General features: G+C 41.6%; 1 protein-coding gene across 4 annotated transcripts in view; it reads right to left on the bottom strand.

The window, feature by feature from the left end:
• Positions 1–239: 239 nt before the first annotated feature.
• C12H19orf12 (chromosome 12 C19orf12 homolog) overlaps positions 240–27,994 on the bottom strand; it is a 172,598-nt gene continuing 144,843 nt past the window's right edge. The window contains exons 3-4 of one of the 4 annotated variants that reach the window (XM_069216746.1): positions 17,218–17,353; positions 240–511 (exon numbers count right to left, since the gene is read on the bottom strand). In XM_069216746.1, coding sequence (XP_069072847.1) covers positions 460–511; positions 17,218–17,353 — 188 coding nt within the window. In that variant the 3' untranslated portion in view covers positions 240–459. Of the gene's footprint in view, positions 512–13,785; positions 14,171–17,217; positions 17,354–27,994 lie in introns of those variants that run through there. The other 3 variants (XM_069216745.1, XM_069216743.1, XM_069216744.1) reach the window with 3 other exon arrangements.

Consider the following 27,994-nt stretch of genomic DNA (forward strand, 5'->3'; position numbering starts at 1 on the left):
CAATACATCTGGAACATTAATCACTCGAATGACCCACACACTGGCTACCATCATTCTTATGTTCAAAGGTTATTATATCCTGTAGAAAGTAGCATTTAATTATATCACTGTCTGGCAGCACAGGAACCTAACAACATTAACAATTTCAACCCAGCGGTAAAATGTAAACTATTAGCAGTTATTCACTTCAAACTTTTAAATAGTTTTATGTACCATATTATGAAAGAGAGAACATAGCATTTTGATTAATCTCCATACTTTATTTGAGCTTTCAGCTCATGTTTCACAAAATTTATAAGCGCTGCAGCCACTGATTGTTTGAGAGTTGGGATTCCCATTACAAGTGTGATTAGCTGGGTAGCTGTGGACCAGGTCAGTTTCTCAACCATGGGCACAATCTCAGCATAAAGTTTCTGCTTCTCAGACTCATTCATTGCTCTAATGATCTGAGGTAAAGGCTCAAACTGACCTCTGGCCATCCAGAAAACTAGATACCCTCCCACCGCAGCACCTAAAAAACAAACAAAAAACAAAATTAAACAATGAATACATTCAACTCAATCACCTTCAGTACCCAATAGCTATTTTGGTACATACTTATTAATTAAATAATTGATCTGGTTATTAAAATGTACAATGTGTTACCTTAGAAAACGAAACATCCATACAGCATAAAACAATTATAAACACCTTGTTTCATTATTAAGAACGTGACATAGTAAGGACACCCCTAGGCAAGACCTACATATAAAAATGTATTGTGCATTGCCAACTGAGTATGAGTTACTTACAATTTCTGGTCCTGAATATTGACTAAGGAGTATCAGTAAAGACTACTAACATAGGCAAATTAGCAAGGGCAAAAATATCAATAGGTAAGTATGTAGAGATTTTCTATACTAACCTCCACATGTACGTACCTTGAAGAAGAAAGAATATATATGTAACCTATTGGCAGTCACCAGTAGGTAGTTATAGTTAGTACCTAGCTTCCATAGAAAAAGTATTTTTTGACTTGGCTATATCTTTGGTGGCATTCGAGGAATCGTCATTAAATTTTCCACAAAAAGTGTGCCCAAGGGATTTGTTGTGCATTGAAAGTTTTGGGTGATACGGCAAGTGGAGGCTGAGAAAAAAAAGGAGGGGGGTTTAAAAAAAAAAAAAAAAAAAAAAAGTGTGTGTTCCCATGTTAATCTCCATAGACTCCTTAGATGCCTGTAACCCAAACAGCTGGACGGAATTACATCAAATGTGGCAGAAATTTAGCTTTTGGTCCAGAGATCACGCTTTTTGTTATTTAGTGTAAATCTGTTCAGTAGTTTTTGAGATATTTAAAGAAACCCATATTTAAAGAAAAAAAACCAAATTTGTTTATCTAGGCAAAGCCAAAGCACAGATCTCAGGGTGAGATCTGATTGGCTGCAGATGCTTCAACCAGGAAGTGACGGCAGCCATCTTGGGACCAATATATATGATAGCACCCCACTGAAATGCATTGTAGTGAATGGCAGCTTTGGAGGGTCACAAAAAAGAAAACACATGAAGGGTGATAACAATTGTTAGTTACAATCCAATCATTTGTTGATGGTACTATACTAATTTTAGGATTTGTGGTGTATTTTAAGGTGATTTTACCCTGCTGAGATTTCATGACTCATGTTTGGGAGAAAACTGTTTTCCCATGATTTTCCTATGGAGATGATGGAAGGTGCTCCAGAAGCTAAAATGAGAGCATACGTTTTGTAAATTCACACTTATCTTTCTCAGCCATATGAGAATGAAGTCTGACATTCTCAATAAAACATGTACTTTCAACAGGAGCAGACAGCCTGTCAGTTGATTTCCTTTGTTCTACTGCAGCCTCCCAATGGGTTCTAAAGAACAACTAAAGTGCTAACAATCTTACTTATGACATAATTGTGTCACACCTGAAGCCATCTTGATTGAATCAAACTGCTAAAACTTTAAACATTTAGGGGCCGATTTAAGAGGCATTAGCGCCTCCTTGCGCCACATTAGCGTCATTGTTTAAGTGCAGTGCTATTTTTCTTGTGCCTCTTAGCACCCCCTAACGCCACCATGTGTGTGCAGTTTCTAAGATATGTTCGCACCATAGCGATAGTTAGGGAACTAGCGTCAGAATTTTTGACGCTAGTTCTGAGCATTGCAGGATTAGTAAACTTTTTACGCTAATCCTGAAAAGCCCAAAAGGCCCATTGTAAACAATGGTGTGTCTACTTTTAATGCCTCCTCTGAGCAGGCGTTAAAAGTGCTAAAAGAATTACTCAAAGAAATGTCTTAGATTTCCTTGTGCCATTTTCTGTCCTCGCAAAGCCCTCCTCACCCCCAACGGGCACAACTTTTGCATACATTGACGGAGGCATAATGTAGCACAAAGGGTTACAAAGTGGCACAATGCATGCATTACGCCACTTTGTAAATTTGGTACTGCGATTTTGGCCTCGTTGGGCCATATTAGCCAAAATAAATGATGCTAACGTGAAGCAAGGAGGCACTAGGGTCTGTTAAATCTGCCCCTTACTTTTGTAGTTTTTTTGCAGTTTCATATAGCACAGTCATAACCCGAAGGTATTGCAGTGCTTTACATGAGCATCAGTTACATTACACAAGCACACATTCATTTTGGTACATAAAGATAGCAAATAATTTAAAAGTGCTTTGTCTATACTTTGGAACTCAGACAACATGTCCTTATTTTAGTTTTTTAGAGCATTAACCATAATTTCAATGGAAATAAGGCCCTTTTGCTTTTATAATTTCTTAAGGAACTTCCCTAGGAATTACAGTTTTTATAACATCAAGATGACATCAGGGTGCCACACTTTTGTAATAAATATAGAATGTTAGCAATCTAGTTGTACATTACAATACTGTGGGGAGGAAGATGTCTGGGGCACGGACTCTGATGATTGAGGACAGAATGGAGGGTGCAGAGGCAACAAGTTGACCATGCTGGGCAGGCAGGAGGGGCAGTGGGAGTATAATGAACCATGGAGGGCAGAGGAAACAAACCAACCAAGCAAGACAGGCAAGAGAGGACGTGGCAAAATAACAGACCATTGAGGGCTGAAGAAAGAGGCTGCAGCAGTACAACCATAATGCCAGCAGACCCAATTCAGGCAGGAGATTCCTAATGTTTTTAAGCCCAAAAGGGCTTTATTTTAGCTGCCTCCTGCTTAAAATCTCCTCTTTTTCAATAAAATTCAATTTGGAAAATCAATACCCCAGGTTTTATTTTTCAAAAACTCCCTCTTACAAAATTTAAAATGTTGACAAGTATAGTACATTGGAACACGGAGGGCAGGAAGAATAGGGTAGGGACATGGACTCAAATAACAGAGGGCAGGAGGGAGAAGGACAGAGGCACCAAACTGACCTTACACAGCAAGGGTCAGGGGTTACAGCAACACAATACACCACATAGGGAAGCAGGACAGCAGTGCAGCACAATGGGCCATAGAAAGCAATAGGGAGCGGTCAGGGCCATGTACATGCACAACGAAGAGTATTGGGGAAAGAGGCAAGGGCGGCAAGCTGACCATCCCGGCAGACAGGAGGGACAGCTGCACCTTAACAGACCATGAAAGGAGGAAGGGGGCAGTGGCAGCACATTGGACCATGCAGGGCAGGAGGAAGGGGGCAGTGGCAGCACATCGGACCATGCAGGGCAGGAGGAAGGGGGCTGGTGCATGGACTCGGACAACAGAGGGTAGGGCGGAGATGGATGGGGCAGCAAGCTAACTGCTCAGGGGTGGCGGGAAGGGCAGTGGCAGAACAACTACCACACAGGGCTGTAATGGGGGGCATTGACTTGGACAATGGATGGCAAGGAGGAGGCGGGGCAGGATCAGCAAGCTTGGGTAGGGTAAGCACAATGCCAGGCCAGGCCCTGAGTCCAACACCCCCCACTGTGTATTGTGATAGGCATCTTGCTTAACATTTTTTTAAGAACTGGAAATTCACTACAAAACCAGAGGTTTCAGGGAAGTTATAGTTATATTCAGATTTTACATGCACAAAACCATAGAAATTCAGCTGTTATAGTTATTTCAAGTAACTAGAACTCGTGTCCTAGGGTAATTATAGCTCGCCCCCTCACCATGCACTGCTACTTACCCCAGTTACTACATAACTCCTGACATCTTTTATAACATCATTGATAATATCTCTGTAACATTTGGGGCCGTATTTATACTCCGTTTGCGCCGAATTTGCGTCGTTTTTTTCGACGCAAATTCGACGCTAAACTAACGCCAACTAACGCCATATTTATACTATAGCGTTAGAGGCGTATAGCGCCAAAGTTCCCGGAATGTGCGTCATTTTTTAGCGTGAACCCCTTCCTTGCGTTAATGATATGCAAGGGAGGCGTTCCCGTCTAAAAAATTACTCCCAGGCCTTTACGTGGTATTTATACTCCCGGGCAAAAGAGACGCCCGGGAGTGGGCGTGGCTAAAAACGGCGCATTTGCGCCGCTTTTTAACGCCTGGGTCAGGCATGGCGTTAAGGGACAAGTGGGCTCAAAATGAGCCCAGAGTGCCCTCCCCTGCCCCCAGGGACCCCCCCTGCCACCCTTGCCCACCCCAGGAGGACACCCAAGGCTGGAGGGACCCACCCCAGGGACATTCAGGTAAGTTCAGGTAAGTATTTTTTTTTTTAATAATTTTTTTTGGCATAGGGGGGCCTGATTTGTGCCCCCCTACATGCCACTATGCCCAATGACCATGCCCAGGGGACAGAAGTCCCCTGGGCATGGCCATTGGGCAAGGGGGCATGACTCCTATCTTTACAATGATAGGAGTCATGTTGATGGGGGATGGGCGTCGAAAATAAATGGCGCAAGTCGGGTTACGATGATTTTTTCGACGTAACCTGACTTGCCCCATTTTAAGACGCCCATGCGCCATTTTCCCCCTACGCCGGCGCTGCCTGGTGTACGTGGTTTTTCTCGCGCACACCAGGCAGCGCCGGTCTGCTTGCGCCGGCTAACGCCATTCAATAATTACGGCGCCCGCATGGCGCTTCAGAATGGCGTTAGCCGGCGCAAAACTTTTTGACGCTAAACTGCGTTAGCGCAGTTTAGCGTCAAAAAGTATAAATATGGGCCTTGATGTAAAATTATTCATTAAAAAATTGTGCATGGCGGGTGCACAAGTTATCGTTACCCAACTATAACTGCTGAATTTCTATGGTTTTGTATGTTTAAAATGGGAACCTAACTATAATGTCCCTGTAACATTTGTTTTTTTTAAGTGAATTTCTATGATTTTCTTAATTTTATTTCCTAAATAAAACGTTCCTGTATTCAGAAGTTCATAAGTTATAGTTTGATCTCAAGAAACTATAACTTGTGCCCTAAGGTTACTATTACACATGCTCTCGCCATGCGCTGTTAATTACACCACGTATCTAATCAATAATTGCATCTTATATGAGATCATTGATATCATTGCAACATTTACACTAACATTATTGATCTGAAAACTGTACATGGCGGGGGCACAAGTTATAGCTTGCTTAGGGCATGAGTTATAGTTTCTTGAGATAACTAGAACTGCTGAAGTTCTAAGGTTAATTGCATTGGGAAAACATGTTTTAGAAAGCCCTCTTTTTCTTGGCCTTGCTTGACGAGGAACCCTGAAGCTTTCAAAACTGCAGCTGAAGTGAGTGGCAAACTAGTTTTTAAAAATTTGTGAGGATTCATCAACAACCCACACCAAAGTTATTGGCAAAATAAGAAATACTCCTCGTGGGGAAACTAGGTCCTAACTATAAACTGGTGACCACCAGTAGGTCTAATATATATATATAAATAATTTGGAGTTTAGAAAAGTAAAGGTCCCTCTAAGCAGTTAACTTTCGATATATTGGTCCTTGATAATTTAGCTATAATATTACGGTATCACAATATTCTGGTACTCAATATTCAGACAAAATTCATGCTATTTCTTCACTAGAATTATAATTCCTTAGGTGCAAACTACACTCTATTGTCACAGTTTAGCACTTATAAAAACGCAAGTTTTTCCATCCGCGTTTCTTCTGTTTTTATCCTGACATGGTGCATGGACTTTTGGTTTATCTTTGAAGCCACACGTCGAGAAAATAACAGCTGCTGCGGTGAGAATATTCATTTAAGGCTTCCTTAAAACATCCGGGTTAACAATGGAGGGAGAACCCAACAAACCTCAAGCAAAAATAAGCTGTAATTTAATAGTAGTTTCATTTTATAAAAGTTACAAAGGGTTACGAGAGGCATTAACATATATAACAAGCATTTGCAATGCAATGGGTCTCGCATTTGCTCGAGTTAGAGCTATTAGCATTGTAAACTCCTAACCGGACTTTTCTTGCCACACAAACGGAAAATGAAAAGTAAAACAGTTTCACGTAAGCGAAAACGGCCGCCATGAGCGCACAGTAGACACACAAAGGGATAAAGAAGTTCGCTCACAGTGAAACTTATCGGCAAAAGTGAAATTAACCATTTAACCAGCAAAAGTGCAATTATCCATGGACCCGGCAAAAGTGCAATTATCCATGTAACAGGGTTGATGTCATGCAAAGTGCTCGACTACTGCCCTGCAAGATCGCACTGCCTACGAAATAAAGAGAAAAAGTAGTTCAGAAACCACATGGAAAGCATGGCGCCTCTTATGTTTTCAGTAGTTGGCCGGTGCTCTTGAGAAGGGCTAATCGCCGGAAAAGGCATGATGTATGCATGCCTTTCACTAATGAAATCAAGCAAATTTTAAAAGGCAAGCCCACGAACCAACTAAACTGATGGGCATGACATGGTTGTGGTTAAAAGCCCACAGAGAGATTACAACAGGGACAGAGGGCTTTGCGGGCTCGACCATTATAAATGGAAGTGGCTTCTACTGAAGGAAGGAGGTTCCTCTGTCCTTGCAGCTGTCAGACCTTGTCAGCTGTGCAGCACAGGTTTAAATTGGACACATAGCACAACAGCTATGAGTTAAAGTGAGTAGCTCTGTATTTTAACTGAATGCAATTATGACACGTTCACCCAAACCATTTATTAAGAAGTAACAGGATCTAAGGCTCGCCATCAGAATTTATTTCCATCATAAATTATGTATACACCTGGTATATTCATTCAAAGCAACAGGTGTGAAGATGTAGCGTTGCTGGATACATGTTCACAATTACGAATAATGGTAGCTGGAATTGTCAAAGGAAACGTTTTGAGGAACGTAATTTTTGAAATAATAAAAAAAAGTGCCAGCAGTCTGTGAAATGAAGGCAGGTGAAACCATGTGGCCAGTTAGATTCACTTTGTATTCTATAAACATGGCGTCCGAGTTAAAAAAAATCTTTGACTGGCAGGGCATGATTTTGCCTTGTGCAGCTGTGATTGAAAAGGCAATCATGCAGCTCAGACATCTTTGCACATGTCCCAAACAAAGAAAAACAAAGTAACGCGGTTCAGAACCTACAGCCTTCACGACAAACAGCATGTGCGCACGCAATAGAGAACGTAAAGCTGGCTGGCCTCGCTGGGCTCCTCACCAGGGCCTGCCACTGTGCCGTCACATGGAGAACACACGGAACTGCGTGGGGGAGACCGGCAGCTGGATAATGCACCGCAAAATGGGTGCAGGTAGCGGGCCACCTGACTGTCAGGAGCCTCGCGCTGGGGGCGGGGCCTGCAGCATGTAGGTTGCCCGTTGATCCCCGCAAAGCGCCCGTGATCTGAGGCAAGACACTAATCTCTTCCGTGAAACGTTTACGTGTCCTTTGCTTCAGTCCTGCAGCCACCAATTAGCGGCAGCGCCGCACACTAGACTGAGCCCGGCTGTGAATCAAAATAAGGCAATTTGCAGTAAATGATTTTCATATCAAAGCCTATCTGGGCTTAATATTTATTCTGGAGAAATGTTAAACGATGCACTCCCAGGCGTTTACACTGAATTGTCACTTTCGTGAAGTGGGAATGGGAAAGGCGTTGTCTCTCTCCATCTAGACCACACTCTCGTCGCAACCATGATTCTTTGTTAAACTTTTATAGTCATGTGAACTCATTTTTGGGAACTACTGCTCAGTCCAAAGTCGCATTTAGGCAGTAATACATGCGGGATATGTAATAACAGGAAGCACTTAACGATAGGGGTTACGGTGACAGCCGAGGACAATTGTTTATTCAGGGAGACAGTGATAGCAAAGAAAACAGCAGCATCTATCCCAGAAATGATGTTGATAAGATAAGAATTTCTGATTGAGCCATGCCCCCCACACGCATGAATGCTAATGGCTTATTTCATCATGGTGACTTATTTAAAACAAGCGAGATCGCGCTGCGAACAACAGATACCAAGCAAGATCACGCTGCAAACAAAAGATAAAAAGTGCAATTCACTTTGTAAAGCTCTCTACTTCTGCCATGCGAAATCGCGCTAGGAAAAATGGAGAAAAAGTAGTCCACGAGCCAGACAGAAAACAGAGAGCCTCGTATGTTTTCTGTACTTGGTCAATGCGCTCGAGGAGGGCTAGCCACCGGAAAAGGCATGACGTATGCATGCCTTCGAATAATGAAAGCAAGCAGATTTGAATAGGCAAGCCCATGAACCAATGAAAAACACTGACGTGACGACGACAGGGCTCCGAGCCCTTTTCTACTAACTAAAGCTTCCCGCTGCGATACGCATGCGCGACCCTAAAAACATATCTTGGCCATGTCCCGAGCAGTACAGTGTCCTACACCAGGGCGTCTGCGTCAAGTTCTCCTGCTCAAAGAATACACAACTTTTCAACCAAAACTACAGGCACATGGATTTATACAAAATGCTTCTTGTGCAGAAAAGCATTGCTATGTAGTAGAATAAGAACATAATGTTCTTACCCATTATGTTTACTCAGTGGATCCACAGTGAATACAAATCATGATGTGTTTACTTACGAAACAGGAACTAGATGTGTCAATAGTTGGGTCCCATAGGAGCACTGTGTTGGTACGGCATATGAAATGTGACTTCGCCACATCTTTGTGCCGTGCCAGCTGTATCAATCTTAGAAAACAAAAAAGTGATTGTTGGAATACTTCAATTAATCTCACACACTAGTATTTAATCAACCCAAATTTCAGTCTATCCTTTTTTGCTCACTATGCTGCTTCACACAAAAGGCAGCCATATGCAAATCAGACTCAGTTCTACTAAAAAAATAACAGCCAATCCCAAACTGCCAGCCATGCCTCATCCAAATGGGAACACAAGCAACCCATGACCATTTATCACTGAGATTGGCTTGAGTCCAATGGCACAGTGAGCTTGGAATCCAAGTCTAGACACACTCATTGCACCTAAGGTGCCTAAGAAAAATACAAAAGCTAAAATCTGGCACAGGGCAAAGGGAAGTTTCACAAACACATTTAACTTCATTAATATTCATGAGGTAGGATCATTTTTCTGACTCTTTGAAAATGCCTGCAAATGCAAAGATGGGGGTGTGGAAGGAACTGTATACGTTTTGGAGATTGTAGTTCATGTAGGGGAAGGACCTTTGATACACTTTAGTATTACCCTATTAAGGGCCCCTGCAGCTCTTTCAAAAAAGCAGCAGATCATGAAAAGGACACTGGAAATGCATGTCCAGGGGACCACTGCCTGCTTTGGAGATGCACATAGATGCGATTTGTACAATCACAGCTGTACGTAAAGTTTTTCAATTTTGTAAATAGTTACCAACGTACAAGGGCACTCAGTACCCTTTAGATAAATTGTGACCAACAAAGTGACCACAAACCATGGATATGCCCCTCAGCCGGCACCTAATTCCTTGTGATTTACGAGGGCTTGCTTTGTGACCCCTGTGATTCTCAAACGTACCCTGATACGTTGCAGTTTTGTGCTTTTCCCCTTGCAAATCTGTCAGTGTGCACAACAGAGCCTTTGCGAAGGAAAAATACATTAAATACATGTGGCTACTGATCAGCAGGTTCACACCAGCACAATCATTCAAGATCTTTGAAGGTGACCTTGTTTGCAGTACTGAAATTCCAGAGCCAACGTACTGCAGATATAGTTTTACTATGCAAGCACAAATTCTGAAGGACTCAGTAAGCAACTCGAATCTGCCACAATTCAGGAGCAATTTCAAGAACTACCTTTACTCACTCTTCCCTGGTCTATTCTCTGCAGTGCTGGCTCGTCTGCCGCTTCTTTCCCTCATCACTTCAACTTGCTATTAGTCCATTGTACCCCACCAGCCCACTACGTCCCGTCCCTCGTCCACTGTTCCACCACTGAGTACCTACAATGTGCATGTGTCACCTACAGCGGTAGTAAGCGCTATATAATTACAATATAGTTACAATTTACAATTACTTTCACAAATGCTTAGAAAATAAACAGAGTTTAGTTGTTGCATACAGAATTGTCTTTTGCTATCTGCAACCAAAGAAAGGTTTGGGTGTGAAATACAGGGAGGGAACAGAAGCGCGGGCTTTATAACTGAGTGAGCCAAGAAACATTTATTTGCTTCTGATTTGTATTTACTTATTTCCCATTTTTATAGTGTGCACCTCTGCTTAGCCAGGTCTCAGTGTACTTTAAAAAAGAAACAAGCATAGATTTGCTTTTCTTTAGATAAAAGTGAACTCTTATAGAGTAAAACAATGACCTTTGAGCTACATTCGGCATAAGGAAAGAAACTGAAAAACCAAGTAGGGTACACCAGTTAAAAAAGTAATATATGTTTAATCAAATAGCATCCACAGATTTTGTGCTGCCTGAAGAGGGAGACTGCGTTGGATTGAAAACTTTTGCCATCTGTCATTGTAACATCCTTCAGTGTTCAGACTCAATAAATACAAAGCACACGCAGTAGTTATCAATAAACAAGTTATTTATGGCTAAGAGAAATTCTATTGATCATTCCAGTTTCTGAAAGTCATGACTCCTTGCTACTACATCTCAATACTTGATAACAAGCAGCATTACTTGTATGCATTGACTAAAAGCTGAGAATACATCTGCATGAGGAGGAAGGCAGAGAAGGTAGTGCGTTTTGGTTAAGGATATTTATTTTTCACATTGTGTAAGGAGGAGAGGGCATGATATATATCTCCCATTATTCTCTGTCCCTGCACAGTAGCTGAAGGCAGGGGCAGATAATTTTTGGGCAATACATAACAAAATTATAGATGGTGTCATCACAGACAACTTGAGCTTCTGTTTGACATCAGTCAGAACCCCTGAATTAAAAACATCCCCATAATTCACTGTTATTCATCTGTAATTCTAGATAGTAATAGCAATAAGGTGCTTTGTGGTGGTGATGTGCTTTACAAGCAGACCTTCAATAGCAAACCTTACAGCTCGCAATCGTCTGCATGACATCACCACCCCAACCAATCCCCTGTCCCTTGCCAGCCAGATGGCTAAAACTGATCAGGCTTCCCTCCTTTCTAGCTTATGACACAAGCCCTTAGTACTGCCTTACCTCTGAGAATCCATGATTCTAAATCAATAAAGTCTGGCATAAAAAAAACTCAGTTAGTTTCTACTTCAGAGCCATCACATTTCTGAGCAGTGAACATTTTCTGGGGATTTTTGTTCAAAGTGGACTTGTTTTATCATGACTCATTTTCTATATCTTTTAACTAATTAGTCTGAGAAGATGTTCTCTTGGAGGAAATAAACCTAACACTATGTCTGATCACTGACTTAATTCACTGTCACACTACATTCCAATATACCTTGCATTTTCCTTTCCAAAAGTCTTGTATGCACTTCTTGAGATATCTACCAGTTACTTCTCAAGTAAAGCAGTGGATGAAGGATGCGATATGTAGTTGAATGGTAATGAAAACCCCTCCTCCAACATCTGGAGGAGATGTAAAATACAGTGTAAAATCCCCCAGTACACATTTACTACGTCATAGGAAGAGCATAGTGGAGGACATTTCATCAGTGCAATTCCATACAAATGTGTTGCTGTCTCCAGAAATCAGATGATTTTTCCATTACATCCACTCTAGATCAGGCCCCATGACTGCACGTTCCTGCTTTCTAATTGAGAATTGGGACTTGATATAATCTCAGGAGGGGACCGTCCCTCATAGTGATTAACACCTAAATGGAGAAAGACATCATGAAGAAGCCAGGTTGACAAAACTATTTCGGGTAACAGCATTTATAAGGAAGGTACGTGTCCATGAAAATCAAATAATTGTGGGGAATAATACACCAGACTCAGATTAGAACACTAGATCGGATACAAATTAAAAACATAGAATATAACGAATTTTAAAAATATATATTTTATAAAGGCAAGGTGTAAAGAACTGTAAAAAAATATATTTTTAAGAAAGGCAAGATGTAAAAAGGGTAGTCTTTTTTCCATGTCTACTGTGACTCAGAAGGAAAGATAAGTGAAAGATGGAAAGAAAGAATATGCCCACAGAAGAAAATGAGTAGAAAACATAAAAGATAAGTAAAAAGATGAGAAGGTGGTGGTGGACAGGAAGAGCAAGGTCCTCATTGGCAAAGTAGGATTGGGGATAGGTGGTGGGATGTAGTAGCTATAGGTGGGTCAGAGGAGGAAGGAATGTAAAGGGGATAAAATAAAGGATTTCTAAGAGGAGTTACAGTGTCAATCCTGCCTTTAAAAGAAAGTAAATAACACGCAACCGGGAGAAAGGGTTGCCAGCTAAAAGCAGCAATGGGGGGGGGGGGGGGGATACAGAGGGGGAGGGAACCCCTTGAAAAACGAAAGACAAAAGGTTCGGAAGGGAAAATCAAATTGGGTTTGGGATTTTTTGCTGAAAAATACATTCCGATGCCTAACATCCGTGCACCTTAAAAATTGAGCTCTAGACAACTTCCAACACAAGGCTTTGCCACCATTTTTATCCCAGTGACTTCATTAAGATATTTCTAGATCGCTGCTCCCGAAGTGTTCGGAGTGTTCTATATAGCGTTTAGTAGTGCTTAACAAAAACCATCAAATAAATACACCACATTCATCATCAAACTGGTTGCCATTCAGGGTGAAAAATGTGTGGAAACCAGTTTAATGTAGAGGTTTCATTGTCACCAGTTTCATCAAGCTTGATTTTGGTCCTGTAGACATGGAACTGTTGAGGGATCTGAAATAATAATGCTCTCAATTTGTGAACTAGATACACTTCCCACTAGACAATGTGATATATGGACATAAATTAGATTCTTCAGGGTTTGTTTGCAGCATTAGGACAGAGGAGGGTCCCCCTCCCTTCCCCCCTTCCCCCTCTGCAAGCAGCAGCAGCTGCAAAACCTTAAACTGTTTATTATTGTTTTCTTGACAGGGGGCGGGGCATTTGTGGTGACGAACACTTGAGGAGTGCACTGAGCACTCCCCTCAGAGCACATGTATGTTTGACCGACTGTCTCGGGCCGGCCAAACACACATGCACAGTAGGCTCTCTCCAACCTGGCACTGTGCTGCCAGGCTGGAAAGAGCCTGCACAGGCTCCCAGTCTGCCTGGGAGCACACTGGCTGGGTGCTCCCAGACAATCCTAACGCTGCTTTAAGCAGTGTCAGGATTGGCTGCAGAGCAGGCTGGGAGCCTGTGCCTGCAGCCTGGGGCGACGGAGGAGCGGCGCGGCGGCAACGGAGGAGGTAACTTTTTATTCATTCTTTTAATTATTAAATGTTCCTGCACCCCCACCTGGTGCACCTGCCCATTTAAAGGTCAGCAAGCCGTGACTGCTTATTTGTTGCCACAAGGTAATTTTGAAAGAAACCACATTTCAGCTACGTGAATTGGATTTTCACTGTTTATTGAAATTATACACAACTATAAATCAGAAATGTTATTGTTCATCGGGATTTCATGAAGTTCTGAAGAACTGAGTCTTTCACCAAATGTCCTATGCACATGATTAGGTTTCATATTTTATTCGAGCCTTAAACTCCTTTTTCATAAAATTTATAAGCGCTGTAGTCACAGACTCCTTAAGAGTTTGATCTCTCATCACGAGTGAAATCAACTGTGGTGCATCGGCCCAGGTCAAACCCCCAATAAGGGATGAAATCTCGTCATATAGTTTCTCCTTATCACATTCAGTCATTGCCCTAATGACTTTAGGTAATGGCTCGAACTGGCCTCTCGTAATCCAGGAACCAAGTAACCCTCCCACTGCAGCTCCTAAAAATAAATAAAAAACAAAAGTGAATAATGAATGAATTCGTCTAAAGTTCCATCAGCATCCAAACGTCAATCAAAAATAATATTTATCATGAAGAGCTGCCCTAAAACTCCCTAAGCAAAGATAATTGATAGAAGGCTAAAACAAATATGTATTTTAGTAGTGTTATATTTTTTATACAAATGGCTATGAGGATATATGAAACCACATAAACGATAGAATAATATAAAAATAATGGAATATCACTACAATGTATACGGAAAGTAATCTGCAATGGAGCCAGCGACAGCTTTTTTTATCTATGTGAATCGACTATCATATTTTACACACCCTTCAATTTCTCTAAAAACTCTACTGAAATTGCTGTCAACAGATATTCATCTGACTAAAAATAGAATAAAGCAGGCCCCTACCCAAATATGAGATGAGGAATGACTCATCAGCAACACTCATACATTAAATTCAACGTCATGCCAAGGGTTTCTGAGTTTTGTTGGATGTTGTTTACATTAAGTGAATCCTAAATCCCGGCATTAGGTCAGTTGTGTACCTGGTTACAAGTTTCTCTCCATATGAGGGGGTCGGAGGGAGGGGGGCGGAATGTGCATACACAGGCTTTGACAATGGTGTGGGATCGCCAATCCCTAGCACCACATTTTTTCCACATACAACTTCCCCAGGTAACACCTAGAGGAAACGTCCCTTGCAATAACCCGGTTCTCAGAGCAATTTGAGTGAAATCCACAACAGGAGCAATGTGGAAAAGCAGGAGTAAACACCGTTTGTGCCCGCTTTCTACATTTTGCAGGCACCGAGAAGGAGACTAAGGGGGTCATTCTGACCCTGGCGGCCGGTGACCGCCAGGGTCACCGACCACGGGAGCACCGCCAACAGGCTGGCGGTGCTCCCGAGGGCATTCTGACCGCGGCGGTTCAGCCGCGGCCAGAAAGGGTAAACCGGCGGTCTCCCGCCGGTTTACCACTGCCCTTGTGAATCCTCCATGGCTGCGGAGCGCGCTCCGCAGCCATGGGGATTCTGACACCCCCTACCGCCATCCTGTTCCTGGCGGGTCTCCCGCCAGGAACAGGATGGCGGTAGGGGGTGCCGCGGGGCCCCCTGCAGTGCCCATGCCCATGGCATGGGCACTGCAGGGGCCCCCGTAAGAGGGTCCCGCAAAGTATTTCAGTGTCTGCTAAGCAGACACTGAAATACGCGACGGGTGCAACTGCACCCGTCGCACCCCTGCAATTACGCCGGCTCAATTCTGAGCCGGCGTCCTCGTTGCAGGGGCATTTCCTCTGGGCCGGCGGGCGCTCTTTTGGAGAGCGCCCGCCGGCCCAGAGGAAATGTCTGAATGGCCGCCGCGGTCTTTTGACCGCGGTGCGGTCATTCAGCGGCGGTACCTTGGCGGACGGCCTCCGCTGTCCGCCAAGGTCAAAATGACCCCCTAAGTGCCCATAGACCAACAGTCTTTAATGCCCAACCCTTCACTTTGAGAACCACAGATCTGTCTTTGGTAAATGAGCCGTAGCAATGAAACATTTTCAAAGTGTCCATTACCAGGGTGTATATCTGTCTCAATTTTAAATGTTCTTACTCAGATAGTTACTAAATAATCTGAACGTTTAGGCTATGTGGATTTAAGGCAGAACACCTCTCTCAGGAGGCAAATATAATTCTTGCCCTTTGTGTTCACTCAGTGGATCCACATATAATACGACTCTGATCTAAAATGAAAATGACTGTTCTCTGACCTAGACTGAATAGAACTTTAGTATCTCACCCACAATGACCATGACTAAAGCAAAAGACTCTTGTTTTCCTTTGATTACGACAAAACGTTTCATCATGACTCGGTTACTTACTGGTAATCTTCATTACGGTGAATACCTTTTTTTGTACTAACACTTACTAAATGAGGTGTCACACCTCCTATCCAGGCAAAATGTGATCCAGCAGAACGCAATCAAAATAAGCTTTTGACCTCCTACCCTACCTTCCCCAGAGCGGCCTTCCCCTTACCTCGCATAATTGTACAGAAGACCCTCCACATTCTTGCTATCCCAAATCCTAAAGAATCAAGGATGCACAAGGGCAAAAGAGGGAGGTGTGCACATTTTGATATGAGAAAAGTGATTTCTGAGTAATAAAGATTACTAGTAAGTAATCAAATCCTTACCTCCTCAACCCACTTTCTCATACTACTACTTAGTAAATGAGGATGTTCCAAAGCAGAATTTTTAACTTGATTCCCAGAAAGGAAATAGCAGCAGTTAACACTCTAAATCCCGGTTCCATTGAGTTAATGTCTCCCACGGCCAAACTAATGTGAGATGAAAGTAGATGGAGTGGACTATGTAGCTGCTCTACAGATAACTGTGATAGATGCTCCACACTCTTCTGCTCGTGGTGCAGCTGAACCTCTAGCAGACCTGCCTTGTATCTCACCTCGGGGAGATCCAGTCGGCAACACACACCATCAGTCTTAATACATCTACCCAATGTTTTTAAGATCTATTTGAAAAGACCTACTGGAAAAGATCCATCCTGGCATTTTGGTCATAGTTCTGAGTAATGGGAACCAACTCATCCTCAGCCAAAGAGCTGCTACCCATACCAGATCTGCCATCTCGTTCCGAAGAACAGACTAAAAGTCTGTTTTTCAAAGGCAAGCAAAGAAACGCATATAGGAGAGGTGGTCATTGTTAACAGATTTACTCTTCAACAATCTACCTCCTGAAACCTGGACAGAAACCTTTGTAGAACAGTGTTCTTTGAACTGGCGAAAATATATATTTGAGGAGTTCCAAACATGCCTGTCCTCACCCATACCATCTGATTGTGTAAACAATGGGAAAAGCAAAGAACATAATATAGTGTCTTCATCTCCTTCCAGATTCTCTCTTTCCCAGAACCCATTTCCACTGGACTGTCTGATCCTCCAGCTTGGCTCCCCAACCAATGTTGCTCATATCAGACGTCAGTATTAGCAAAGGGGGGTAAAGAAAACAAAAGTCCACTGCAGAGATTCCAGGGAATCACTCACCACTGTAATTTCCCCCAAATAGTTTTCATTGGAGTAATCAGTTCTTCCAGATCTTCTGAGAATGGATCCCAATGACTGAGAAGGTGCCCAACCTGCAGATCCAAGTATAGGTGAGTGCCACAAAGACACTTGATGCCTACATGGAGACATAAGAGATACAAACAAGATATTAATGCAGTTCTCTACAAATAACGTATTACAATTACAATCTAGCCTCCTCAGACGTGTTTTTTATTCTGAGTCATTACCTTGCAGAAGACTTCTTTGCCTCTCCAGATTGGGCAGAAGCTGGTGCTGTCTGAGAACCCTCAGCTGTGGAAGGCCTACATATCCCGAATACGTATCTGGGCCCAACAAACTCCAGATCTCAAGTTGGAACCAAATAAGTTGGAGAGGAGCACTTGAAACCACAAATGGTGACTCTTCACAAATAATCTCAGTTATTTGTTTTGTAGTGGGAAAACCGAGATGTGGCGGTAAGTGCACCGAAGATCCAATGCGGTTGTCCATTTTGACGTAGATATGAAAGGAATTATCTGTTGTAATGTTTCCATCTTGAAGTTAACTTTCTTATGGAATTGATTCTCTTTAGATTTATTATGAACTTGAAGTATCCCAATGATTTCTACATCAAGAAGTCACTGGAATAGAAACATTTTCCTTCCTGTGGTTTTGGAACAGAACAGTTTACACTCTGTCAACAGTTCTTTAAATATCCTTGGCGATGCTTTGAACTTGATTGGATCCTGAACATAACCTAAAAGTACTAGGCTTGAACCTAAAAGGACTTCTTCATATTCCAATGCATAACCTTGCCTCACAATTCCCTGCATCCAAGCATCTGACACATCTTGCCATACTTGATGAACGTAAAAAAGGTGATCTCCCTACTGAGGTGCTGGCATAAACATGGTTACTTCTTGGGTTCCAGAGGAAAAGGACAAGAGTTCTTTACTCTGAAATGGAAAGATTGATTGAACCTATTTTTCCACCCTAGAAAATGAAGTCCCTTTGGCACTGCTGCTTAAATGGTCTACATGAAAAGACTGATATTTTAAGTTGGGTCTTGTTCAAGTGGGCATTCCTCAGGTCTTTAAAAGCTGAGAAAAACATCACAAGTAGCTACTCAAACAAGCCGTTACCAAAAAAGTAATGCATAATAGTCCAGAATACTTGGCTCCTTTCACCTTCCATTCTCTAAGGTAAATATGGCTGTCGGAAGCAATATTAGAAACAGGAGAAAAAGCTAAAGGTTAAGGAATGTCGGAAGACATATCTAACAGGAATTGTGTTTGCATTTCCTGTCTGAAAACAATTCAGAACAATCCATACCCTCCTGTATGACTGCTGGTTTAGACTGGAAGTACTTCAAGAATGACTTAGATGCATACCCCACATAGCTAGCCGCTCATTGCAAAATTCTAGCTTGTAAAACTCTTCTTCGAAAATGCCTCCACTTTGCGATCCAGCATATGTGCTATTGAAACATCTAAAATAACTGATGATTTTCCTGCCAAGTTGGCCCACGTTGGATCAATTTTAACAGCTGATGGTTGCTCTCTGTCTCCCTTACTTTCAGATCTCTAAGAACTGCTCAAAGGCCGATCAAACTTTATAAATAGAGGACACTTAGAATGCGACAGTGGAAAGTAAACTCATGCAGAAAAGGCAATTCCAGGGCTTTTCTAGCTGCATGCTGACCAGCAACAACAAGACTGATAGTCCATGCAGACACTTCCAGGTCATAAAAGGCAGAGCTCAATAAAGACTCATGACACCAGACAGAACGTGCCTAGCAAGAGAAGTTGTTGCAACTCTCTCTCACTTTCATATTAGTTCCCATGCACGCTTATTCCTTCACCTTTCTTTTTCTTCTCCTCTGTTCTTCAGTTCCCCCACCCCTCTTTGACTACAATGGTTAATTTTCTCAAACCAGCTTTGAGTTGTACATTACCATGAATCCTTTCCTGCAGTCTTGCTTGGCATCTCAGCACTCTTCAGCATCTCCCCAAAGTGGCATAGTTCAATCAGCTGTAGTTCCTCAGGCATGTTTCCAGGTTTGTCTAGGGGCTAGTTTAAGTGGAACTCCTCTGCTCTGGCTGCCTTTTCTCCCTGGTGTTTATATACATTATTTTATGTCTGGTGGTACTTACCTTACTTCTGGCTTGCTGTATTCCTACAGACATAGTGTAGCGAATGTGGGACAATGCACCACCTGTAAACAGAGAATTCACTCCAGGTCTTCAGCCAACCAGCCTGCTGGTATGAGTGTCTTTCTCTCTTCCACACCCCCTTTTCCTCTTAGCTCTGGGTTTCCTTCAAGGTCCCAGAGATACAGACCACAAAAAATTGCTCATTAGTGGAGTGGAATCAGCAGTGCTATTAGGCATCGGGTCATGCAAAGGATTTGGCATTTTCCTGAAGGATATAGCTGAAGGTCAGGATGAACCAGAATAACGTGCTATGCTGGTGGAGAAGACAAAGGATTTAGGGGACTTGGGAGAATAACGATTTGAAGTTTATTTTTTTTGTTTGTAGAGCTTCTGATAAGGAACTCAAGTGTTTTGTTTGTCAGGAAAAACAGGATTAGATGGAAGAGGGCAAGGAGCACGAGACTCATCCCTATATCTTTTTCTGCCTTCATTATCCACCTTAGAACACTAACACTTTTTAGAGGAATGTCTTCTGTGATCCATAATGTAGTACAAAAGACAGTCCACTGAGAAAATCCTACACTTAAATGCTTCTAAGGAGCCCTTAATATTGATGTTCACAATAAGGCTTGAACATATACATATTTTCTTAAAATTGAACAGACGACTTCAACAACCCAGTGCCAATATTTTCATTTTTGTAAGTTATTGGAAAAGAAGGAAAAGTACTGTGTTTTATCTACATCCAAAAAAAACAAAATACTGAATGCAGGCAATTTATTAAACACCCTGGTAAAATTCAGAAATTGGTCTAATCCCACCCTCTGTAATTTCAACTGACGATACTGAGATTTGGACTCAAAGCTTTTGAGTGAAAGCCACACACTTATTCATTACACAATTAGGTGGTGTTCCCTAAGCTAGTAGAGATAGTCAGTTCCTGAAACAATGTTCCAAAATGGCCCCTGCTCATCTACCAGCAGAGCCAGGAACATAGGTGTTGAAGCAGCAATGAGGCGCAGGAAAGAGCGGCAGTCCCATACATCACAGCCGTGCCCAGAAGCAACCTTCCATTGTTTACGGCACATCCCCCATTTGATTTGCCCGTCACGAGAGTTAGGAGACGCGCACACCACATACCACAACTTCCAGCTCAGCCCATACTAAAGGAGACATGCCAATGAGACCACACCAATCCTCGATGAAAGTAGGACGATACTTAAGAGGCGATAGTGCAGTGGAGTTCACTTTCCAGAACCACCGCCAAAAAAGGAACAAAGGGAAACCCTCTGTGCCATGTTACTACAGGATAAAAGGCCTTGCTGTTGCCTTATAATGTAGCCCTGAACCTAATGGGTGCTTTGGGGGGAATAAGGGCTTGCTCGATCTCCCCTGGGGCTGATCGGGCATCGGTGGTACAATCTACCACGGTGGGGGAAAGTTATTGGGTGGAGGGTGGTTTAGGGGTGGGTTTATAAGTAGTGGGCAGGGTGTGGGCAGCCTCTTTGGCTACTGTCACACCCAGGAATAAGGGTGTGGTTAGTTTTGAGCCCTCCCCCATTTTATTTGGTTTGAGGATATTTGTTCTATTGGATTTAGTTCGGTATTGTTGGAAGTAGTTTCCTATGGTAGTTTTTATTTCATTGTTTTAATAGGGCAGATCAATTTAATATTTGTTATTTAGTTGCTGCTGGTAGGCAGGTTTGGTGTAGGCAGATTTTAGAGACATTTATTGTGGGGAGGGGTACGGATGCACAAATAAGAGAGGTGGTTTTTGAGCAGGACCAAAGGGAGGGAAGGGCAAGGGTAAAAAAAAAAGAAAAACTGTAAACTTCGCCCTTGTATAGCGCACTACTCACCTGTTGGGGTCTCAAGGAGCTGTACGCATACCGCTGTGGAACCCCTCCTGGCTTTTCCCTGTGAGGAGGCCACTCCTGGACAGCCCCAGGGTGAAGCCAGGCATCCAAGCGCTGTCAGGGCCATTGTGGAGATTAAGCAAGCTATTGCCCAGAGTTACAGAGTGGGACCCTTTAATTAGATTAGGCACTGAGGCGAGAATTATCTGGTCCAAGGAAATTGAGCCCAAGACCTGCCGAGGCTGGAATTGAACCCTGGTCCCGGGCCAGATCTCTAAATGAGGGTCTGTCTCTCTAAACATTGTGCCACACTTCTCCACAGGGTAACTACATGAGGTGGACAGTAGAGCAGATGGGTACTGGATTTGTCGGTTCAAGGTGGGGATGGGAAAGGGAATTGCTGAGGGGTAAGTTTTATTAGAGGGTGAGGGTGGGGTTGGGGTTTAGGAAGTGCCATTGTTTTAGTGAGTATGGGGTTAGTATTGTAAGGCTTAATGCCAAGGTCTATTGCTTGCCAGACCTGTTCTATTAAAGCTGCCTTTTACCCCTATATTTGGTGTGAGCGTTGTGGCTCGTGCGCTGTTTCGCCCGATATTGTTAAGGGAAAGGCCCTGCAAAAGCTTTGACAAAAAATGTTCCTTCTGAATACACTTCAACCTGACACCCGACAACATATGCCCCGATTGCCACCTGATTGAACAACGAGTAAGGCATAAAAGCTTGAAACTTTATCCAGGATGCCTAGCATCCCAAGACATAATCTGAAGTTTCTACTGGCTTCAGAGCACGGAGTTTGATGGGAAGGCGGAAGGTTGGGGGTCAAAACAAAGCTGAATATTAGCTTTGTGTTGGGTGGGTGGGAATGTGAGGCACCCCATTTAGCAAGTACTAGTATATGGAAGGGGTTGAGGAAGTAATAGCCACAGCTAACAGGAAAAGGGCAATGTCTATTGTATAGTAGCAGAGGCAGAAACGGGCAACTGAATGGGTCTGATGACTCTAGTCTATCACTAATGTATATTTACCTATATAGCTTTAGATATAAACAATTTTCTTACAAACTGTTAATGGTGCCTTGTTGACCTTGTATGAATGAATAGGAATCAAGTAACTTGATTGATGCATAGAGATATAGATGCTTGAAATTATATTTGCCTAAAAACAAAATAGATACTTCTTGTATGGATGGGTTTGTTGTTTTTAATAGTGGTGTTTGGTGTGTTTTTAAGGTTTCATTTTTTGAAGAGCTGGTGTGAATGTGAAGAAAGGATATCCCCATATATTTGGGGTAAGAAATTTTGTCATGATATGCAGAAAAATATACTCATTAAAATGAAAAGGTTTTTTTGTTACAGAGGTACTGTTTGTTTGTTATAGATATAAAGGTGTTGTGGAGTTTAAGTGAGGAAGAGTATGGCCTTAGGAATTCACATTATAGCAAGTGTAAGTATGTTTATATGTAGTTATGCAGCAGCATTATGTTTGTTAGATTTGGATTATGTTTATATTAATTATTTTTGTTTGGATTATTTGTAGTGGTCCCCTATCTCTTTTTTAGTCCTGATGAAGACCCGTATGTGAGCCCGGAACTAGCCCAAGAGCCAGGGGTCGAAACGTCGACGATGATGATTGAGCCTGGATGTGTTTGTTTTCGTTTTGGTTTATAGGATAAATGAAGGACTTTATTGGGGATTATATATATATATATATATATATATATATATATATATATTCGACGGCTGTTCTTTAATTCTCTGTTTTTTGGTTAGGTGTGAGATTGGGTTTCCTTGTCTTTTCTTTTGAAACACGAGCACTATTTCTTCTGACACTCGTTCTGTCCTTCTTATAAAAACTTTTTGATAGGAGTATTTCTATTTCTAGGTAAATATGTTTTATAAATTTTGTATGTAAATAAAAGCAGTTTATTTAAATATATATTGTTTGCTGCTGCATGTACGATTTAGTGTTTTCTAGTTTATATTTAGTCCAAGAGTGGGCAATGTAGTTAGTTGACAATAGTTTCTACCGAGCCCCTCTTGGGTTTGGCAGGGTTACCCCCTGTGGTTTATACTATTATATATAATAATAGTATACACATCACATACCAGGCAAAATTGGGGGCAAAACGTGTCAAAAAGAAGCCTTTTCTCACAACTATTCTCACACCCAGAGAGACAGGACACAGCCAGCTCCCACTGTGTACCTCCAAAGGGTCATGAGCAATGTGGGCAGTTAAAGTGGTTGGCCTCAGGGTCTACCCGCAGGCCAGGCCTTGCTGGCAACCCCCTCCTCACAAGGCCGAAGGCAGTGCATGGCGCAAGGTTGGGTGCTTATAGGGGGGGTTGACATCAGGGCCTTGTCGCAGGCCAGGCGTGGCAGCCAACCTCCGCTGCGCATGGCCAAAGGCCGTACACGGCAATGGTTGGATTAATGTATAGCAATGAAAATTACTGTACATTAAAAAAAATAGAAACTGAAAAAAAAAAAACGTTACAGGGACATTATAGTTAGGAAACAGAATAAAAAAAAACAAAACATTAAAATTCACTTTAAAAAACAATGGTTACAAGGAAATTTTAGTTTGGCTCACATTTCTCACATTTTAAACGTAGAAAACCATAGAAATTCACCTGTTATAGTTCGAGTAATCTCAAGTAACTATAACTCATGCCCTAAGGTAACTGTAACTCACGCCCTTGCCAAACACTGCTAATTACCCCACAAATTACGGCACTCATGACATCTTCGATAATATCATTGATAATACCGATGAAGTATTTGCAGTAAAATATTTTACGAAAAAAACGTGCATTGTGCGGGCGCAACTTGTAGTTACCTTAGGGCACGAGTTATAGTTACTTGAGATAACGAACTATAAAAGATTAAAAAAAAAAAAAAAAATTATATATATATATATATATATATATATATATATATACACACACACACACACACACACACACACACACACAGACTAATAGATAATGTTTATTTTCTAAAGTGTTTTCACAACATACTTGTTTTAACTGCTCTCTAAAAAGCAGGTGATTGTTCACTTTATGGACAACATAACAAAATGTAATCCAATATTTTGCTGCATTGGTTTTTCACTTAATTTGGCCTTTCATATTCCATGCAAAATGCAGCAAGAACAAATGGGCTTCTATAGACCGATGAAGGCAATTTGGGCACTGGTGGAGAAACTGCCTTTTTTACAGCTCAAGCCTTGCTTTTTGAGCAATGACCAGTGTCTTAATGCAATATATGTATTCAGTTGGAAGCCAGCACCGGTTCCTTAATACTGAAATGGTGTGCTCAATATATCCTGTTTTGATAACAAAATGATAACTTGATTGGCAAAATATATGTTATCAGAGATTAAGATTTATGTAGAGTACATTAAAGTAATCATATTTCAATACAATAGAAGAGATAACAGATCTACACATCAGGTAAAAGTGGTAGATCTATTTTCAGTATGTAATGATCTGAGAAAACTAAATTAGATGATTCCATTTAAAACTGGCTAGATACTCACATCTTTTCTCAATCCTGTAGTAGTAACTCTTATGACAGGAGCTGTGACTTGCTATAATAGAGCTTTGCTAACTTGGCTTGCACCCAGGTCTTCACCAGCAGAAAAAGATATAAGGTTGATCAAACAGACTTATTGTAGTAGGACTTACCGTCTGCAAGACATTATCCTCACAACAATGCCTCTGTCCTCATTACTCACACTAGCCAGCCAGTCGGCTAAAACGGACTGGGCAGTCCTCCCATGACCATGAGCTACAAGGTCTTGCTTTCCCCAAGACTGACAATTTATGAGCCAAAATAAATAGAAAGAAATATGGACTTTTTTCCCAAACAAAAACATAAAATGGATCAAATTACTATGGCGCAGCCATCACATTTCTAAGCAGGACAAACATTAAGCTACCACTTAATATATGGGTGTCAGATAAGCGTACATAAAGTCCAAGTAAAGTACCAATCCTAGAGTACCCCAGCCCTGCTCCAGTGAGCATCAGCATTAATGCCACCTGAGCCACCTGACGGTTGCCGAAGATCACTTGTGTCCCCTTGTTCTTGTTTATGAAAAACCTTTGAGAGGTGAGAAGCTAACTCAAACTTGCATTCTCGTTGGCATTAAATACATAAAATGACACTGCTCTCAGTTTGAGAGTTAGGATCCAGGCAGACCTCATAGTTATCTTGAAGTAAACATATCTCTGCAGTGACAGCCACACTGTACGACAATCAAACAACAGTGATACACAAATTAATGTATGAAGAGACTGCTTTAAACAATCCAAGCACTCTTTAAAAAGGGAAGAAAGAAAAGAAAAGAAGACCGAAAAAAATTAAGATATAAAAATGGGCTAGAAGAAGGTAGAAGAAGAAATAAGATGAAAGAGGGAGAAACAAGAAAGAAAAGGTGAGGAAGACACAAAGGAGGTGAGAAAAGAAGAGGTAATGATAGAAGGACAGAAACGGGAAAACACAAATAAAAAAGACAGAATAAGGAAAGAAGGCCAGAAGAGAAAAGTAATTCGAAAAAAAGGGAAACGGTCGTAGAGAAAAAGACAAGGAGAGAGAGGGGCTGAAGGAAGAGCGTGGGAGAGCATGGAACGTGAAAGTTAATAGGGCAAATAAAAGAAAAAGGATAGCAAGAAAGGTGAAAATTAGTGAAATAGAAGCAACAGTGACAGAAAGAGTAAAATGCACAAGAGAAAGCAAACTAAGAAAAAAGAATGATAAGAAAAAAGGGGGAAAACAAAGCACAGAAAGGGAAACAAGGGAATCTAAACAAAAATGAAGGCAGAATAAAAGGAGAAACGGAAAAAAAGGAAAAAGAATAAATGAAAGAAACAAAATAAGAGAGAAAGAAATGCCTGAAAGAAGGAAAAAGCAAAATAACAAAGGGGATAGTGCATGAAAATGAAAATTAGAGTAATTAGAGTAAAAGGGGAAAAGAAAGTGGGGAAAAAGAAAGGAGGAAGCAATGGAAAAAGAGGAAGAAAGAAAAAGGTGATAAAGAAAATAAAAAATAAAAGTAAAGAACAGAAACCAGAAAGAATGGAAGAAAGAGAAACAGAGGAAAAGGTAAGAAAAGAAAGAAGGAGGGAATGACGTGAGAAATAAAGTAACAAAGAAACAGAAAGGAGAGAAGTAGAGAAAAAGGAAAGAAAAAAGATAAATACAAACAGTAAGAAATAGAGAAAGAAAGACAGAGGAAGAGGAATTGAAGCAAATAAAGGAAGATAAAGGAGAGAAAGAAGAGAATGAAACAGAACAGAGAAGATAAGGTGAAAAATGAGGGAGAAAAAAATGGAGAGAGAAAGAAGCCAAAGAAAAAAGAAGGATCCTACGAAACATAGGGAAAAAAACAGAAAGGAGAAGAAGAAAGAGAGAAATAGCAAAGAAATCTAAAAAGAGTGGGCTGCTTGGACATGCTCTTTCAGCTTCCTGAAGCCGCACAGACAGTAGTGCACTGTGGTTTAAATTGCTGCCTTAGCATGTGGACAGCCAGAGATTTCTAACCTACCTGACAGTTAATTTTCATGTGCGATCTAGTCAGGGGATCCCTGGAAGCTACTGGTAGCTTAGGATCGACCTGTTGGAGACCCCTGCTTTAGATCGTTTTCTGAATCCTTTAAATCAGTGGTTCCCAACCTGTGGTCCATGGACCCCCAGGGGTCTATGACACATTCCCAGGGGTTCCGCAGGCCTAGGTTAAGAAGGCATTTCTGACTGTTTTTATATTTATTGCTTCATTTGTACAGCAGTTTTAAAAGCACTGCAAAGTTCCTTGGACATCCAGCAGCTTTCATGCCAAAATAAAAGTGTCAAAATAACTGGTGATTAATGTACCTGCTAGAGAGAGATGGAGTTTTGTTTAGTGGCAGTTTTGACTCATCGAAATTAGCGCAGATGGTTAATATGCCTGCTGCAAAGAACATGTATCATGCAAAGAACAGTATTTTAGGTACATAACACAGTGGGTTACTGCTTTAGGCACACATTAGAAAGTTATGTTGCTATTTACATGACAATAATAACAAAAGGTGGCTAAAAATCCTGTAGTCTCCTTTGAACACCCTTTGTGTAGGTGTTCAGAACCTACTAGCACTTTTCAAAATCCAATCTACATTCAAATTTTATGTTGGCATTTCGACCCTAAAACAACAAAATTCATTCAAAAGAGTCATCGTCAGGACAAAGAATTCATGTAGGAAGCACCCTTCATTGATATCGATAACATACAGCCTAGTCTGGTTTAAGACTACAGGACTTTTAGCCACATTTTGTTTTTATTGTCATGTAAATAGCACTGATGCACTTTACTAACACATAACTCACTTGCACTCTGTCGTCACCATATAGGAGCACCTAATATATTACCATACTTTAAGTTGTTTAATTTGAGTTTTCCTAATAAATTGGATACTATACTAAATGAGCCTCATTGATTCAGAGGGTTTTAGTGGTTCAACCACTGCGCATGGAAGTTGATAAGTACTCTTACCATTATTGTTTGTTGCTATACTATTTGCTCACCCAGGTCCCAGGGTACTGTGTTGCCCCATTTTGCCAAGACATACTTTGAGTGAGTCAGCTGCGTCCCTGTCCTCCATTGCACAGTGCATTTGAGGAGGAGAGTGCCACATTGAGGGACAATCCTGTTAGCTGGAGAGGGGGCCGCTGGGAGTAAGGGAGATGTACCTCTTTAACTACATTCTGGCAGCATTATTGGTGCAGCCACGC

The sequence above is a fragment of the Pleurodeles waltl genome, chromosome 12 (genome assembly GCF_031143425.1).
Source record: "Pleurodeles waltl isolate 20211129_DDA chromosome 12, aPleWal1.hap1.20221129, whole genome shotgun sequence".
Lineage (NCBI taxonomy): Eukaryota > Metazoa > Chordata > Amphibia > Caudata > Salamandridae > Pleurodeles > Pleurodeles waltl.